Raw genomic sequence first — 18,619 nt, forward strand, 5'->3', positions numbered from 1 at the left:
TCAGGCTACCTGTTCCACTTTTCATTTTGTAGCCTTCTGGAGTTTGCCTTTGCTTGTAACACGCCTTCCAGGGACCAGCCCTGCTGGGGTAGGGTTGGGTATAAACTGGAACAAGATCTCAGCAATGCAGTCCAGTTTACGGCTTCAGCCACGTTTGGCAGCTGCCTATCGTAGCTAATCTGGAACTGCGAGTAATCCGGCATGCCCGGGGGTTTAGGAGGCCCCGAAGCCCTGTGGCATATGGACAGCAGTGGTGCTATTAGCACAACGGACCCAGATGATCATAGAACCATCTTCATGGATTACCGAGTACTGCAGATACATGACTGCATGTGGCGTATCAGGTTTGAGAGAAACACAAACGCTGCATCTGCCTTTCTCCCTCGCCCTTGAGGGCGTCTTTCGTGGTCAGGGTGGCTTCAGGGTGTCCTTTCCCTCAGAGTGATCAGGGAAGGTCTCTGAACCCCAGGTCTGATACCCCTCTCTGGGCGTCAGCGCACAGCTTTGTGCTGCCCGTTCCAAAGGCACAGTGCGATGCCTCTGGGTTCCTGAGGTGCGCCTTATCACGAGGTTTGAGAGTCTTTGGATTCAGAATCTGTATCTGTCCCCAAATGGCTTCCTGATAGTCATTTAATAGATAAAACAAGCAGAAAGGCTTTGTCCCTTGTTTGTAGCTCAAGCCCATAAGATGCGAATTCTGATATTTTTCTGCCCCTCGGGGGGCTGAAACTAAATTAACCTGTTATTGAGGAATTTGGCCATAACAGCTCCCAAGGACACACGGAACCCACAGCCGCGGCAGCGGGCGAGAAGCGGGTGCAGTGCCTGAGCGCTGCTGACGGGGCTGCAGGGGCAGAATCGAAGGGAACGCAGTGGGGTCCCATGTCTCGCAGTCCCCGGCTCAGCGAAGGAAAGGGCCACTCTGAACAGTGCTGGGGTGGCTTAGAGAGGCTGCGGTAAGTGGGTTTGTGTTGGAGCGTCTGGGAAGGTCCCGGGGAGTACCAGGACTGTCCTCGGACGCTGCCTGTGCCACTTGGCAGAGGAGTGCTGGGGAGAGCAGTGCCCTCTGGTGCTGCTGGCAGTCGGGGTTTGACACCGCCGTTAGAGCGAGTGGGAAGCCTGGTGACGAGCGAAGCGTGAGGAACCTCAGCAGCGTTCAGGGCGGGGGTCCGAAGGGAAGACGAGCAGAGCTGTGGGTAAGGGCTGGTAGGAGGGAGCCGGCAAAAAACGAAATTAAGGCGCCACACACTGGGACACAGGGTCTGCAGAGTTCTCCTTGTTGCCCTCTTAAGTCCTTTATCTTCATGCGTTAACTTGTCCCCAACCCAGCAGAATCTGAACTGGAAGTCACATTTGCGTACTGCAGTAGCTGTGCTGGTGCAGACGGGGTCCTTTCGGCTTCTCCCCTCGTCAGGGACTCGGCAGCGCTGTGAGTGTGGGCAGTGGTCCGTGTGCGTGGCTGTGAAATTGCATGTTTGTTTGATTTTAATGTTCTGGACTAGATGATGGATGTGGTGTGCTACGAACTTCTGAATCTGTGTCATTAGCTCTGGGGTGACAAACGGGAAGTGTGCCGATGGGACCTCCCGACACCAGGGCTGGGCTGTACCTGGGGTTGGTCGGCAGCTTTGCTACGCACCCATCTCGTGTCTTCATCTGGGAACAGAGGTAATAAATTGGTGGGTGCGTTGGAGAAAACTACTGTGGCACCTCTGTTGTAAGTGCAGAGAGGCCCCAGGGCGGGCTCGTGCCTCCAGCAGCCGCCACGTGACGCTGCTGGCCAGGAGGAGACCTTCCCGTAGGGCTCACGGGTGGCCCCGCAGGGAGCCCTGGGGAGACGCCTGCCGAGGGCGCATTCCCTGCGCCACCAGTGGATCCTGGTCTTCCAGCGCTCATCTCTCCGTGTAGTAATGGCTTTAAGGAGAGAATAACAACCAAAACATTTCTTGAAAGATGCCCCTGACGGCAGAGGCCGAAGGGGTGTGGGGCAGCCCAGGTTCGAGCTGAGGGCACGTGCAGGTGAGCGGGCCGTGCGGCATCTCGAGCGAGACTCGGAATGGGAGCGCTCTGCGCTGCGCTCCGGGCACGGTGCCGTCCTCGGAGAGCCTGGGAGGAGCAATATGGCGGTGCTGCCCCTTTATGGGGAAACCTCTGATGCCGAAGAGAGATCCTGTCTTCCTCAGAGCGAACAAACGCTCCTCCTGACGAACACACGCTGCGGGAACTGGGCCGGGGCTGCTGCGGCCCAGCGCGTGCCGGAGGGATCCCCGCGCTAACGGAGCGGGAGGAGGAAGTTGTCTTGCGAGACGGAGCAGAGGAGGAAGATTCTGCTGGAGCAGTGAATGAGAGGAGGGTTGGCCTGAGCCCACTCGTGCATAAATGAGCAGCTTGGGTGCTGGCAGGGACACTGCTAATAGGGAGGGAAAAGTAACAAATCAAAGTGGGGTGAATCTGTGTTGGAGAGACTGTGTAAGGCGGCACCTTCTGGGATTACTCTGGAAAGGAGCAATCACAGATCCGTGTGTAGGGGACTGAAGGAAGGGAAAGCCCGTGGCCACTGTTGGTTGTGTTTTTTTTTCTTCTTTTAATTTCTTTTGGTCTTGGAACCTGTGAAGCAAAGGAAAATGGGAGTCTTGAGGAATAGGGGTGGTAGGAACAAACTGAAGAGTTTTGAAGTCCCGGGTGCCTGTGATGTTGCTAGCCCCCGTGAAAGGCGTATCTCGGTAGCATCTGGAGTCCTGTCAGGTTGGAGACCCGCGTTGTACTACGTGACAGAGAAGAGGCAGGACCAGATCCTGGAACTGCAGGTTGTAGAGTCAAGCAGCAGAACAGCTGGCAATGCAGATTCGGGCTGCGAAGAGGTGGTCTTAAAGACCCGGCGCTGCTGAGCTGGTTCTATATGTAGGCTTTAAGGGTTAAATGGAATTGGAATGGATGGAAGGAACACAAGGGGAAAAAAGCATAGTCTTTGGTCAGGACAACTGCCTTGTCATCTGCAGCTGGCTGGGGTCCATACGCAGCATTTCAGTCGGGAATCTTCCATGAGACCTGAAGAATGCTACAGTGGATTCTCCAAGGGAGTGGTTTGCAGGTGCAACGGAGCGTGTGGTAGGCAGCAGATGATGGTCTGGAAGACATGTTTGAGAGGAGTAAGGGCTGCAAATAGGGTGGGGGAAAGTAGGGTCAGGTCCATGGTAGAATGGTGGTGGAAGGTGGATTTGTGCCTTGTAGGGGAAGGTAGGAATGTCTGTGTTTACTGTAGGAGTGGAGAGGGAGCCAGCAAGAGAACCCTCAGGAGTGGCTGAGAGAAAGCCAAGATGACTTCAGCAGCTGCTGTGGGCTTTTCCTCCAGGGTTCTGCAGCAGCAGGTTAAAGGATCCTTGCAGGCAACCCTGGCTCGAGAGTGCGGCAGTCACTTGGGCTTCTTGTTCAGGCCACGGAGCAAACAGCAGTGTAGCGCGACCCTGGGAAACGGCCGTGGGAGTTGACTGGCCGGGATCTGGGATCCGGAGTTGATTAGCTATGACTTCCTTCATTAAAGAAATACTTTCCTAGGATGTCTTGTTTGTTAATTTCTTCAAAGCGTATTTAAGCATTTCATGTGCGCATCCCAACACGACTCGGTATATGCCTCATTACCATGTTTATAGCTATTCAAATTACCAGTGACCTTCAGAGCTGATGGTTGTGTGTATGAGTCGCCCAGCTTGCATCAAGGATTTGTGGGCCTCAGTAGACCATTTATTTCTCTTCTCCTGTCAGCACCAGATTTTTCTTGACCGCTGTGGTATTGCCCACTCGGTCTAAGGCCCCCGTGGGAGAGGAGGGCTGTCACAGATGAGTTGGGCTCACAGGGACTTCTGAGCCTGGCGCCGAAGGAGAAGGGCCTGACAGTGCACAAGAAAATGAAACAGGCTTTTGGAATCACTTCTCAGGAGAGACTTGAAGGGACCGCTGAGAGATGGCATCCACATGTCACATCAGGCTCTGGTGAAGTCCGGCTGAATCCAAGCCACTGCTTTGAGCGCTGTCCTTTTGGTGTGCTGTAGCTTCTGAGTTCCTTGGCACCCATCTGCTCCTCTCCCTGCCAGCCCAGAGCTCATGCTCTCTGTACCTCATTTCTGAAGAAGTTATGCGTTTATACGGCAAGAAAAGTTTGAATGAGCTGACCGAGGCACCTGCCTTCTTCAACTCAGCCTTTGCTGGTAAAACCAGGCTTCATCCATCCTAGGTCCCTGAGAGCGGTGGGATAGCCCGTGGTGAGGTAGGTAGGAGGAGGGTCAGATTAGGGAACATTCAGACAAACTGGGCATACACGAGTCCATGGGCCTGATGGATCGCACCCATGAGTGCTGAGTGGAGGTGGCTGATGGCATCACCAGGCCACTCTCCACCATCTCTGACAGGTCATGGTGGTCAGGAGAGGTTCCTGATGACTGGAAGAAAGCAAATGTCCCTCTTCTTTTCAAGAAGGGCAAGGCAGAGGGTGTGGGGAACTCCAGGCTGGTGAGTCTCATCTTGATCCCTGGGAAGGTGATGGAGGAACTAACCCCGGAAACCATTTCCAAACACATGAAGGACAAGATGGTGATTAGGAGTAGCCAGCCTGGACTTGTGAAGGGGAAACCCTGCTTAACTGAGCTGACAGCCCTCTACAGTGAGGGGATGAGCCTGTTGGGTGAGGGGAGAGCAGCGGATGTTGTTTATCTTGACTTGAGCAAGGTTTTTACGTTGCCTCATGTAACGTCCTCAGAGACAAACTGGTGAAATATGGACAACTTAATTTTTCCTTTCATTAGAATAGACTCAGTTGGCTGTTACCTTAAAATCTGTATTCAGCTTGCTGCCAGACAGGCTGAAACTTCAGTCCTTCCGATCCTCAAGAAGTAGCAAATGTTAAAAAGGAGTACTACATGACTGAAGAACCAAGCATGAGAATGCAAGAACAGAAGGCTCTGGAGAGTTGGATGAGCTCCCCTCCATGAAGGGCTGGTTTGGATGTTGGAAATACCAAGTATTAGAAAAGAGAAATTTTCCATTGGGAAGTGTCAGCAGAGCTGCTAAAACATGGACGAGAGCAGTGGGAAATAAGGTACGGACTTGGGTCTATTCCAGATCGTGATAACATCACAACCTTTGGAGAACAGGAGCATTTGCATCTCAAGAAAAGATCTGGAGAAGAGACTGAAATGAGTCTTCTGTTTGGCTTGTAAATCAGGCTGCCTTGTGTGTTTGTTTTTCCCTTGCTTCCTACAGGAGTAATGCCTGGACGCGGGCAGTTGTGAAGTTCCTCTTCTTTGGGGAATTTGCTTTGGCTGGCATGGAGCCGTGCTTGATTTATTAATAACTCCGGTGTTTGGATTTAGCTATGAATGACATATGGGCGCTGTGGCGATGGGTGCAGGGATGGATCTGACAGCGCTGCCTGTGGAGTGCTGGGAGGGAGCTGAGTTGGAAAGGTGGCAGCACATGGTGGAGTGTGGATGTGTCTGTGCCTTCTGCCAGTCGGGATGTCAAATACCACAGTAATTCAGGTGTTTATTTGTTAAGTAATTAAAAAAAAGAACCCCAGAGTTGTCCACTCAGTTAGCAGTGGCAGAAATCCCAGGCTGGCAGTAGGACCACGGTCCATGTCGGGGGTAAGGTGTGCTGCCACGTGCGTAATCACACGATCTTTTTTCCTGAACTGAAAGTCCCGTAAATCTGCCCACTGGGAGTTAAGCTATATGTTGTATTCCCAGCATGGCATTTACCTGCCTTACTGGGAAGGACGGCTTTCCCTTCCAGCTCCGTGTGTCACTGGGGTGGGCGGTGAACACCCCGGAGCAGCGGGAGCGAGTTCCCCGGAGGTGTTGGCCAAGAGCTCAAGGACTTCTGTGTGGTCGGCGCTGCTGATATTTTTGATCAAGAGAGGAAAAGAGAAAAGAAACCGTTTTCCTTGGAGGTCTTTGACTTGGAAGGCACCACTGCATTAGTGAAGAGAGCTAATTACACAGGGATTTGTGTAGAGGTGACCAGCTGGGGCAGAAAGCGGTGCAGGTAACATGCATGGTGCTCAAGCGCTGAAGGAGGTGCAGGGAGGGACCCCGGGGTCGTGGAGGACAGCAGGGTGACACAGAGGTGACGGGCAGCAGCGTGGTCCTTTGGGCACAGCGCTCCTGCCTCCCCGTGCTGGGGTGAAGCAGAGACATCCAGGAGAGAGGAGCCGAGCGTGGTAGCCCCCATGGCCCTTGATGGCCCTCAAGACAGATGCCCCACCGTGTTTCAGCTGTAGGTGGAAGTGTCTCCATGGGGAGGGGATCTGAGAGGATGGCTTTTTGGGAGTGGTGGCTCACCTTTTCAAACCAGGCATTTTTGTGTGTTCTGCGGAGTGACCAGCCCGTCCTGAGGTGATGGGTAAAAAAGTGAGGAGTGGTGGGATACTGGGAATTGTGCAGAATCCTTGTGCTGTGGTGAAGATGAGCAGTAACTGCTGTTTGCGTAGCTCTGACACCATGCACAGCCATAAGGTATTTGTGGTACAAATGTTGTTGTTATCAGCGTTTATCTCGAGAGCTACTTCTACTGAGGATCAACGATCTGGTTGCTGCGGATCGTGTTGTAGCAGTGGTCTCATTTTCTTGGTGGTTTCTTGCATCTGGAGCTGGATAACCCTGGTCAGCTCTGTGTCGTCTGCCTGGTTGCAGCCGTGGGAGAACTAGACAGTAAGGTTTCCCCGTGCTTTCTGGTTGCCTCATCACTGTCATCCTGTTGCCAAAGGGCCTTTTTGGTAATCAGCCACAGGAGGTTGCTCGTCTTTCATGGTGGCCTGCCCGACGGCTGGAGGGAGCATCCCGCAGCCTCCAGGGTCACCACGGCCTTTGTGCTGCGTCAGCCCCGAGACTTGTCCACCAACCTGCGGTCTCTGCCCCTGGGAGAAGCAGCTCTCTCTTTAACCCCCAAATTCACTTGAGTACGCTTCAGATCGTAGGCGAGCTCAAAATGAAGATGAAGTTTCTGCTATCAAAGCCGCAAGGTTGAGTTATGATTACAAAGATGGAGAAACAGCCATAGGAAAAAAACATAAGATAAGATGCTGCGAGTTTAAAATAGACCCGACGTTGGCCTTTTCCTTCCGCTGTTGTCCGGGGGTTTGTGGGGAGCTTAAGAATCCGGCTCAGCGTCCCCTCTCTGTACCGAGGGGTTTTATGGCAGCTCCTGACGCTTCAAAGCAAGTCCCGGGAAACCCCGGGTCTCTGCGCTAGTCAATGTGGTGGGCTTGTTTTTAAGAACTTGTTATCCAGATAACGCTGAGGGAATGCTTTTGAGATCGTTGGCAGCAGGGACCCGGGATGCTGACTCTCGTGTTTGGTTTTTGTCTGGATGTCAAATGTATTGCCGTTACGAATGCAACACCATAATGTTTTCCGAAGGATGTATCAAAAGCTTATTGCTTTTGGGTGATGTGCAGCAGTTTCTCTTGATCTATAGCATTTTACAGACTACATGTAACACATTAATTCACAATCTGTTCCAGAGACCACTGTGTTACAAAGAGTTAGGAAAGCGTTGTGAGCCACGGTAACCTGAAAGCATACGTAACTGCTCTCCTTCTCCTCTTTCTTGGATCGGGATGGTGCAGTTGATTGGCCTTGTAAGTGCCTGAACTCAAGTGAGAGGTGCATAACAGCCGTTTTCTGGATAAAATAAGGGTCATATCTGGGCACTCTGGGTAAATTATATAAATGGGGACCATCCAGAAAGATCAGTAATGATTCTCGCCTCCCTTTTTTTCTCTCACGTTGTGCGTGTTCTTGTTCTCTTGGGTGCTCTGGGAATGACAATTGTTTTCTCTGTGGCCATAGGAAACATAATGGTCACATCTGATGCCTTTTTAAATGTCCCAAAACAATCCAGATCTGTCTTGCAGAGCCTGCTAGCATAAGGTGTGGGGGATCCGTTGCAGGGAGCTCGGAGATGGCAGCTGACATCAAACATACATTTGCCAGCAAGGGTTGTCATAGCAGAAACCTCAGACTGTTTTGTAACCTCGGGCTGTGCTGGCTGGTCTGCCTTGGGCCCCAGTTCACCCTCCAGGTGTAATAAGAAGTGTTGGGTTTGTCTGGAGCTCTTCGGCAGTTTGTGTCCTGGCTACATGAAAGCCATCCGTTCCTGCCGGCGCTCGGTGGGGAGTTCCAGCTGATAGTTCCCTGGTTTAATGAGGACGTTCCTGATGTGATTCTCCGTTAAAATCTCCTTGACTCTGAATTCATTTAATCTTCAGAGCACATTTCAAGACTTCCTTTCTGCTTCTCTCAGCTTTGAGCAAGTAAAAACAAGGCTTAATGGGTTGGGAGAATTTTGCTGTGACAGTGAAGTACCTTTGTGTTCGCTGTGTCATTGAGAGTGGAGCAGCTCGCGGCTTTTTGAACACGGGCCAGTCGGGACACCCCCGCTCTCAGGCGACTTGTGTTGTCACCTTGGCCGATTTCTTCCCCTCTCTGCGTCTTGTTTTCCTCACGGGGCTGTGATTCCTCTGTTGCTCTGAGGATGTCAGAAGTTACGGCAGATAGCACCTTTCCAGAAGGTGGTTTTACCAAAGCTCATGTTACGGCTGCGTCCCCGGTTAACAATCCTTCTTACAAAGATGAGTGTACCAATTTGCTGTTTCATTTTCGCAGCACGTGGCTGCACGAAGGCCGTTGTCTACACTCTCTGTCTTCTGGACATGGGTGAGAGAAGCTTCTGAAGGCTTCTTGGGGTGCTTTCTTCCTCCAGCCCCCAGACAAATTTTCTGTGCTCTGCCCGTCCATGTTTCCCCTGCGTTACCACCATACGATGGTCGTTCGGGCCTTCCCTTCGTCCGGGGGCTGTGCTCATTCTCACCCACCTTTGTCTTTCTCCCCACAGTGCTGAGTATTGGTGAAGGTGGCTTTTGGGAAGGAACCGTGAAAGGAAGGACTGGCTGGTTCCCGGCAGAATGTGTCGAGGAGGTGCAGATGCGACAGTATGATCCGCGGCAAGGTAAGCTCTTTTCTACGTCTGAGTGTCTCTCAGCACACGCACTGGACAGTCCCGCGAATTCAGAAGTACTCATTTTAAATTTCTGGCAGTCTCTTGAGTTTGCCCCTTCTTTGCAGTGGGCGATGGATGCATCTGGAGAATTGTATCTGGAAGTGTTAGTTTATGTTACTGGGTGCATCAGCATCCAGTAGCAGACTCGCTGATCCATGGTAAGTGTGTGGTGCTGTCGTGGGGACAGCAGTCATCGGTCCCTTCTGTACAGATTGCTGCAGCGTCGGGTCTTCTGCAGGCAACAGTGAGTGATGGAGCAAGAGAGCGTGACTGTTGATCTGAACCTCCAACCCTGCATTACGTTTTAAGAGACTTCTAAAGAAAACAGCAATTTGCATGTGTTTGTTCTAGTCCAACAGAAAATATTAAAAATGACTGTGACTCAGCCCTGGCACTCCCGACTCTCCATCTCCAGCGCCAGACACCAAATCTGCCGTTCCTGGAGGACAGCAGTGTCGGGAGGAGCTGTGGATTGCGTATGCCAAACAGCACAGTGTTCTTGGAGGTCACCATGACTTAATGGGTCTCCTGCTGTCGTGGGGTGTATCACCACAGCGTCCCCCTTGTCACGGACATCTGCCCGGGCAGCGTTCCTCCCCCAGCCTGAGGACTGGGTGGGAACCACTTCTGGCAAGACTGAACTTGTCCCAGTGTAGAGCAATTGAAGAGAACATCTGGATTTCTTTTTTTATTTTTTTTTTTTCCAATGAATTACTTGGGAGAGAAGTGGCCCTGATTTGACAGATTCAGTGGAGTTCACTTTGCTTATTAAATGAGCTTTAAAATTCACACAGCTGGATTCTGGTGAGATTGCAAAGCTGGAAACAAAGTTGTAGGAGAGAAAAGAAAATCAGTAAAATACAGTTCTCTGTTTTGCACAACAACTAGTTTTAATTAGTTTCTGGAAGCCTGAACCCAGTTATAAAGTCTTTTCTTTGCTCTGATCCCAGTCCTTCCTGAGAGTTTTAAATGTATATGTTTGCACCCTCAGGCATCTCCTTAGCGGGATGCTTGGGTTCCATAGGTGAGCCGCCAACTCTGTGTGTGCTGTGACGGGTACGTGGCAGGTCATGTGTGCTCTGGGGCAGTTGCACGTCGGTCCCTGTGGGTAAAGTATTAGGTGCCTCTGGGACCTGGTCCTGTGGCCGTGGAGGGTGCAGCGGGAGCGGAACCCCACCAGTAGCACTACGGACCTGCGCTGCAGGGTCTGATCAGCAAAGCTTTCCTGCCCCCGCTGCCGAATTGGTTCAGCTGTTAGCTCTCCAGTCTGCGGGACCAGCTCGTGCTCCCAGCGCTCACTCCTATTCCTCCTTCAAATTCTCGTTGTATGTGCTTCATCTTTCTGCGCGGCTCACCCCCGCCTCTGCGCTCTCCTGGCCGGAGAAGGCTCCTGTGTTGTGAACTCAGCTGCGCTCTGGGCCCGTTAGAAGTGAAGCAAATGTGTTTCTGTGGCGCTGATGGGAAACCCTTGATGACAGTGAAGATTGGAGTGGGCTATTCCTCCTTTTTCAGGGGCGATTAGGGCTGGTGAGTTGGGATTTCCACTGAGAAGGTTCCACCTTCCTCTCTCTGGTGCTGCTTTGGAGCTGTACTCTGGAGCCATTGCAGTGGGGGAGGGGGCGGTTTGCCCTGTCCTCTTACGATGCTAAATAAAAAAGAGAATGGACTAATCGATGGGGTTTATAAGCCCTTCCTGTATCTAGGAGTTCATGTTTGCTGGGTGCTTTCTTGGAGAATGTTACGTGTTTGGGTTAAATTGAAGTTGTGTAGTGAAATGTGAAAACCAGATGGTGCTTAGACACTGAAGCTGGAGCAGAGGGATGAGCGTTTTCCTCCGGTGTCTATACTGTGGAGTTGTTGGCATGTCCCCCGGCGTGCTTTTGGCTTTTGATGACTTTCACTTTTCCAGACAAAGCTTGGGCACAGTTTTCAGGTACAAATTGTTTGCAGAAGGTGGTTTGGGTAAGGCTGTGTTGTTTGTGCACAGAAGAAAGTTTAGCTGTGTGGACATGATGTTGCTCTGCCACTTCTCATCAAGATCAAAGAAGGAGAAGTGTCTGTCTTCTGAGTTTAAGGATAGCCTGACAGCTGACTGGGCTGTGCGCTGGTGGAAAGGTTTTGGCCTGACTATACTTTGCTGGGGAACAAAGCCACATCAGACTTGTGGACATCTCCAACTGTGTTTATCACTTGAGGAAGGTAGCAGAGTTGTGTGGCAGGTACCAAACTAGACTCTTGTTGGAACAGATTGAAGATGACTGTGACAAGGATGAGAGCAGCTCAGGAAATTTATTGTGATCTTCATTGAAATTCAGAAAGCAACTTTCAGGGTTGACATTTTGGAGATGGTATTAGGATGTTCCTTTAACCTGTATGTATTTTCATGCTTTGAGGGAAAAGGCCATGAGCTGCATATTGATCTGCCTAAATGAGCCAAGTTCTTCTCTAAGGTTGTCTCTGGGTCAGCACTTCTCTCCCAGGTTCCAGTTCATAGATGCTGCAGTGCTTGTTGGCGCTGCAGGAAGATGTCCTGTTGCCCACCTCTGTTACAGGCCCCAAGGCAAAAACTTCAGTTTCTCACTTCCCAGTGAGGGTCTCCTTAGATATCTCCTGTTGTGGAACTGAAATCCTTTGGGGCCTAAACAGAATTTCTTTGGTAAATAACTCAAATTTTCTGTATGTTCTAAATGTATTTCTTCTGGCTGTGCTGAGTCAGAGCGCTCTGCTTTTGCCCATCTTCTCATAGAGATGATCCTTCTTGTATCATCCTGACATCCCCAGAGGAGATCCAAGTTCCAGTTCTCCATTCCATCACTTCGTCACACACTTTTATTCCTGCCTGCACCTCCTCTAACACCATACCCTGTGTTCTACTTAAAGTGGTGTGACATTTCTATTGAATTCAAGGAATTAATCTTTTTGTGCTTTCCATGTGGTTGAAGCAGGCCTTGTCTTTCTGCCAATATAGGGTCGAACTCATCATCAGGTGGTCCTCCCAGCTGTTGGTAGTCTGAGACCTGTGGCTGTAGGAACGTGTGTGCAAACACCGGCTGGTCGGATCTCCCTGTCTCTGGGTCTGTGATGAGACTGTGACGTGTAGACCTGCCTTGGGGCAGTGGGAGTGCCTCCCCTCACATCTCAAGCTGCATCGTGTGATTCTGCACAGGCATCTCTCTGTCTCCCTGAGCAGAGGCACTGGCGGAGCTTTGGACCGGAGGGACTTTGCTCCTGCTTGTTGAGCAGCCCCTTGGAGCTCCATTCATGCTTGCAGAGGTGCTGTGGAGCATCACCAAGGGGGGTGACAGGTACCGTGGGTGGGCAGCACTTGTACAAGTACCTGAGAGACTGCACATCTGTCTCCAAGTGATGTAGGAAGATGGTCTTTCGCAATGTGAATGCATATAGGGCTAAAATGAAACAGAAGAAGAGGCTGCTTGTCAGTGACCATTTTTCAGCCTGTCCAGCCCATATGTATGTCTGCCTCCCATTCTCCTTCCTCTCCGCCTTGGCATGTCCCCAAGGACCACGTAGCTCAGGGCTTAGAGAGCACCGGGTCACTGAGCATGAGCTGTCTGATGGGCATCATCCAGGAGGAGAGGAGGCACATGCCTCTGTAGCTTGTGCTCGAGCTACAGCCCTTTGCCTGGCGTGGTGATGCCCCAGGTACACGCGAGGGGTGGTCCCCAGTGGTTCCCAAGTCACCTGCTATTCAGCCATGGAAAGTGTTGAGAGAAGGAGCGCTCACTGAAGGGGCTCTACCCGACCGTGTGGTCCCTCAGAAACTGAAGTGGCTTTAAACCAAGAAACGAGGGGGGTGGTTTGGGTAGGCTGCTATCTGCATTGCTAGTTTTAGCACAAGAGGAGGAAAATCAGATAGACGTTGGCAGATCTCTGCCTAAAGGAGCGCAAGAGAGGAGGCGGGTGGACAGGTGAAAGCAACAGCAAAGCAGGCAGACTGCTCTGAGAAGAGGTTGTCTTCTCTGCCGATGGAGCTGGCGGTGGCCAGGAAGGTGAGGGTGAGGTATCTGGGATACAAACGCCGGCTTGTGAGTGCGGAGGGGAAGAAGCTGAGCACAGTGATGTCCTCGGTCCAACAGCCGCTGTGGGCGAGAACAGGCAGAGCAGCGCGTCGATGCTTCAGGGGAAGGCAGAGGTAACAGCGAAGCTGAGGGTAGGGAGCGCGTGAGATGCACGGAGTGTGCAGAAACAAAGATGGGACAAAAGCATATACTTCTACGTTGGTTTGGAAAATGATGCGGTAAGATCCTGGTAATAAGGATAGAGTCTGGATTTTTATATCTGGTAAAGAAAAAAATGTAAATGCAATTGACTATCTTCAGTGAGTTAAAATAGAGGTGGAATTTTGAGTAAATAATTATAAATCAAAGCTACAAAAAGCTGCCCTAGCACGTATTCCTGGCAAAAGAGAAATCCTGCAGGTAGGGCATCCAAATGCGGTTGTGCCGAGCCCTCTAGGAATAGGCAGAGCTCTCAAAGAACAAAGGCGGAGATTCATCTGCAAAAAAAAGTCAGTATTGGGGGATCTGAAATCATAAACGTAAGCTGCAACTTGCCAAAAACTCGGCAGAGCTAGGCCTTGAGAACGTTAAGAGGAGTCATAGTAGATTCTTTGGCTGTACAAATAAAAGAGTAAGGAAGGAGGATGTAGAGCTATTAAACAACAAGAATGAGATAAAATCAAAGCTAATTAGATAAAGGTCCAAATCTACTGGAATGGGAACGATGTTGGATGGATGGGCTATGGCGGGACTGATGCTGCCGGCTGGGGAGAAGAATGTCAGGGCCCTGAGGGCACTAATGTACCTTAATGTCCCTGACCAGCTTCACCCGGGGTCTCCTCCCACACCACTGGTCCCAGGAGCTCTATTTACGCTCAGACTGCAGCTTTCGGTCCCTGCCTGAGCTATGTTGGAGGAGTCCTGATCTGCGGCGCAGTCAGAGTCATGCCCGTGGCTGGCCACGGACCCTCTTCATCTGGACCCCGACCCACAGACTGGCTTCCCAGCTTGACCCCAGACCTGCCTCCTGACTGTGGACCTGCCCAGTGATTGTTAGACGTGGCCTTAACCCCGTCCTGCAGATGGGCTTCCTGGCTCGGCTTGAGACCTGCCGCGTTGCTGTGCTGCCGCCCCGTGAGCTGGACTCCTGGTCGGACCTGGCCACCGTCTCGGGGTCTGTCCCGCTGGCCTTGCTGGAGTCATGGCTCCCCTGCCGGCTGTGGGGTCTCCGGGGTTCCTGGCCCACCTCCCCGTGGGAGCAGCCCTGCCCTTGCAGCCCCCGGTGAGCCGGGGACACCAGCGTTTTCAAAACATAACAGGGAAAATTACTGGGACCTTAGCAAAGGTTTCGGTGGGGTAACGGGGAACCCCGTGCGAGGGAGCGCTCTGGGCAGCCCCAGTTAAGGTGCTCTGAGTTCACTGGTACAAAAGTGTTTAAAATGGATTTGGAAGGGAGAGAGAGGTGGGGGAAGATGGGGAGAGGGGTAGGACAGAGCAGCGTTTATCCAGGAACGTTTTTGTGCTAAAGGAGATGGATTGACTGTGTTGGCTAAGGAAATGCCGTTGTTCTGGCCTGCTTGCATTGCAGGACAGTGTCACGTGGGAAATTGTTAGTGAAGTTGGAGGAAATGTGGGGGAGCACTGGGAATTTGTCATCTGTCACTGGGTGATTAACAATTTCACCTATTAAATGCTTTCACTGATAGCTGTGGCCAAAAGGAAACTGAAATGTGCTGCTAATGTTTCCTTGTGACGTCTTATGAGGTGAGAACATTTTACTTTCAGAGCTGGGTGAGTTGGCGTAACAGAAACAGGATGAAATTCGGTAGGAAAAAAATGCAGGATCTTGCACTTAACAGAAAATCTTCTCAGTAGTTACACGCTAACATTTTACTTCTTGAGACAACAGGAGGAGGCATATTAGTGGTTGGGGAGATGACTGCAGCGCTGTGTGTCTGCGAACGAGGCGGACGTGAGCCCGGGATGTCTCGTACAAGGTGTTTCCAGTACGTGGGAGGCGTTAGTGCTGCGGCACTGTTAACATCCGATCTGGAATTGATTGTCATTCTGATCGCTGTCCGCAGGAAACTGGGTACACATCAGTCGTGTTCTCTGCATGTGCACACGCCGTTGGGAGCTGTGCTGCTCTAACAAGAAAAATTCAAAATGTGGGCTGCCTCCGTGTGCTCGGCGAGGGACCGAAGCCTCGATGCTGGGACCCCTTCTTGGACGGGAGTTGAGTAACATCTAGCAGGGCTGGGACGCGGCACGTGCTGGGCTTGCACACACAGATCTCAGTAATACTGCTGGGGAGTATTTGCAATATATGAAATTAAATATGAGTATTAATTTTCAGGACGTAGTTTGTCAGTTGTTGGACAGCGTTCTGCTGAAGTTGGCACTGGAATGGCTGTGCCTCCGCTTCGAACACAGCTCGTTCTTGCTTTGGCTTAATGACAGAGTGGTCCTGAGCCTGTGGTCTGGCGACATGTTGGGAGAAGGACCTGCAGCTTTGGTTAAAATTGCAGAGGAACATTTGGCAACTGTAGTTAAGACAAAATACGTGTTTGGGATAGGTTGCAGGCACTTTAAAATGTGCATTTACTTATTATACCTTGAAACGCGGCAGCCCCGTGGCGGTGTTGGTGTCCAAGTTGGGCTCATCACCCGGCGCTATCGTCTCTCCCTCACCCTCACTCCTTTGCATTTTTCGAAGTCACCTTTTGTGGCAGATCCTGACTGTCTCTGCCACCTGACTTCAGTGGTGGAACAGAGCTCCGCTGCCTTACGGAGCTCGCTGATCTCTCGGGAAGCGACACCCAGAAATGAAAGGACAAGTTTGGCTGTGTGAAGCAGAATGTGCCAAATGCTTCGGTGCATATGTGCGAGCAGCCTGTTGTCACAGTAACTCGTCCGTGGACTGAGAGAAGGTGTGAGAACGGAGCGTAAGCTGCGAGCCTGGAACCTGCCCTTGGTAGAGATCCAAGGCTGTTGGGTATCACCTTGCTACTATTTGCCTCTCTCGAGTTGTGTTTATTTGGCGAGATGCTGCACCGCCTCCTGTAGGAAACATTCCGTGCTGTTTATCTGCTTCCACGTACAAATCTGCCTTTGTGGAGAGAAACGTGGGGAAGCTCTTTGCAAACTTAATCTGTGCTGGTGGGCTGCAGAGTGCTTGCAGACGTACGGGTCCGGGTTTTCCTGCGGCCAGGGAGGTATGGCTGTCTCCTCCCTCTGGAGCAGCTGCGAGTGGGGATGCTCTGGCCGTGGCCCAGTTCGGAGGCTGCAGGAGGTGGGTGCGCTGCAGGTACGCCTGCTCTCCGCAGTGGGGGATCTGGAAGGATGGGCGGGTTCTTCGGCACTGGGAGACGCAGGGGCGCTGCCGTGATTGAGAGACGGGACGCAGCTTGATGCAAGCAGAAAGTCATGGAATCACGGAATCACGGAGTTTCAGAGTTGGAAGGGACCTCTAGAGATCATCCAGCCCCACTCCCCTGCCAAAGCAGGATTGCCCGGAGCACATTGCTCAGGACTGCATCCAGGCGGGTCTTGAAAACCTCCAGGGAAGGGGACTCCCCCCCCCTCCCTGGGCAGCCTGTGCCGGTGCTCTGTCACCCTCCCCGTAAAGTTTTTCTGTGTATTTGAACGGAACTTCCTGTGTTCCAACTTGTGCCCATTGCCCCTCGTCCTGTCACTGGGAACCATTGAGAAGAGCCTGGCTCCATCCTCCTTCAACCCACCCTTTAGATACTTGTAAGCATTAATAAGGTCTCCCCTCAGCCTTCTCTTCCCCAGGCTAAAGAGTCCCAGCGATCTCAGCCTTTCCTCATACGGGAGATGCTCCAATCCCTTAATCATCTTAGTTGCCCTCCGCTGGACTCGCTCCAGCAGTTCCCTGTCCCTCTTGAACTGGGGAGCCCCAAACTGGACACAGTATTCCAGTTGTGGCCTCACCAGTGCAGCGTAGAGGGGGAGAATGACCTCCTTCGACCTACTGGCCACACTCTTCCCTGTGCAGCCCAGGATTGCGTTGGCCTTTTTGGCAACAAGGGCACATTGCTGGCTCACGGATAATTTACTGTCTACCAGGACCCCCAGATCCTTCTCCTCAGAGCTACATACCAGCAGGTCCGCCCCTAACCTATACTGGTGCTTTATGTTCTTCCTCCCCAGGTGCAGGACCTTGCACTTGCTTTTGTTGAACCTCATTAGGTTCTTCTCTGCCCAGCTCTCCAGCCTGTCCAGGGTATGCTGGATGGCAGCACGGCCCTCTGGGGTGTCAGCCACCCCACCCAGCTTGGTAGCATCAGCGAACTTGAAATGCCTGAAATGCCTGTACACCAATGCACGCAGCATGGGGAATAAGCAGGAAGAGTTAGAAACTTTTGTTCGGTCAGGAGATTATGATCTGGTGGCAATTACAGAGACATGGTGGGACAGCTCACATGACTGGAATGTGGTCATGGGTGGCTATGTCCTTTTCAGGAAAGACAGGCCAGCCAGGCGAGGTGGTGGAGTTGCCCTTTACGTGAGAGAGCAACTACAATGTACCAAGTACTGTCCACGTGCAGTTGAGGAGCAAGTTGAGAGTCTGTGGGTGAGGATTAAGGGACAGGCTGGCAGGGGTGACACTGTTGTGGGTGTCTATTACAGGCCACCAGATCAGAGGGAGGAAGTTGATGAGGCCTTCGATGGGCAGCTGAGAGTGGCCTCACAGTCACAGGCCCTGGTTGTTGTGGGGGATTTTAACTTTCCGGATGTTTGCTGGAAGGACTACTCAGCCAGCCAGCCTCAGTCTAGGAGGTTCCTCCAATGCATTGATGACAACTTTCTGATGCAAATGGTGGAGGAGCCGACTAGGAGAGGTGCACTGCTGGATCTCGTCCTCACTAACAAGGAGGGTCTGGTGCAAGGAGTAAAGGTTGAAGGCTGCCTTGGCTGCAGCGACCATGAGATGGTGGAGTTCATGATCTCGGCTGGTGGAAGCAGAATAGCAAGCAGAATTCAACCCTGGACTTCAGCAGGGCAAACTTTGGCCTTTTCAAACAATTACTAGGGGAAATCCCATGGACAAAGCTGTTTGAAGGTAAAGGTGCCCAGGATAGCTGGTCAGCATTCAGGGACTGCTTCTACCAAGCTCAAGATCAGAGCATCCCGACACGAAGGAAGTCAAGGAAGGGAGCCAGGAGACCTGTGTGGCTAAACAGGGAACTGCTTGGCAAGCTCAAGTGGAAGAAGAGAGTTTATAGATCATGGAAGGAGGGGCTGACCGCTTGGGAGGAGTACAGGGCTGCTGTCAGGGGATGTAGAGAGGCAACCAGGAAAGCTAAGGCCTCCTTAGAGTTAAACCTGGCAAGAGGGGTCAAGGACAACAGGAAGAGCTTTTTCAAATACATAGCAGATAAAACTAACACCAGAGGCAATGTAGGCCCACTACTGAATGGGGTGGGTGCCCTGGTGACAGAAGATACAGAGAAGGCAGAACTACTGAATGCCTTCTTTGTCTCTGTCTACTCTGTCGGGGGCTGTCCTGAGGAGTCCTGTTC

The 18,619-nt window shown here is 51.8% G+C and overlaps 1 protein-coding gene across 1 annotated transcript in view; it reads left to right on the top strand.

Annotated features, from left to right (window-relative positions):
* Positions 1–18,619, top strand: part of SHANK3 (SH3 and multiple ankyrin repeat domains 3) — a 388,749-nt gene that overhangs the window by 221,773 nt on the left and 148,357 nt on the right. Inside the window, exon 13 of the mRNA XM_082481020.1 lies at positions 8,890–9,003. Within this exon, the coding sequence (XP_082337146.1) occupies positions 8,890–9,003 (114 nt within the window). The remainder of the gene's footprint in view (positions 1–8,889; positions 9,004–18,619) is intronic.

Source organism: Vanellus vanellus (assembly GCF_965231255.1).
Source record: "Vanellus vanellus genome assembly, chromosome: 1".
Lineage (NCBI taxonomy): Eukaryota > Metazoa > Chordata > Aves > Charadriiformes > Charadriidae > Vanellus > Vanellus vanellus.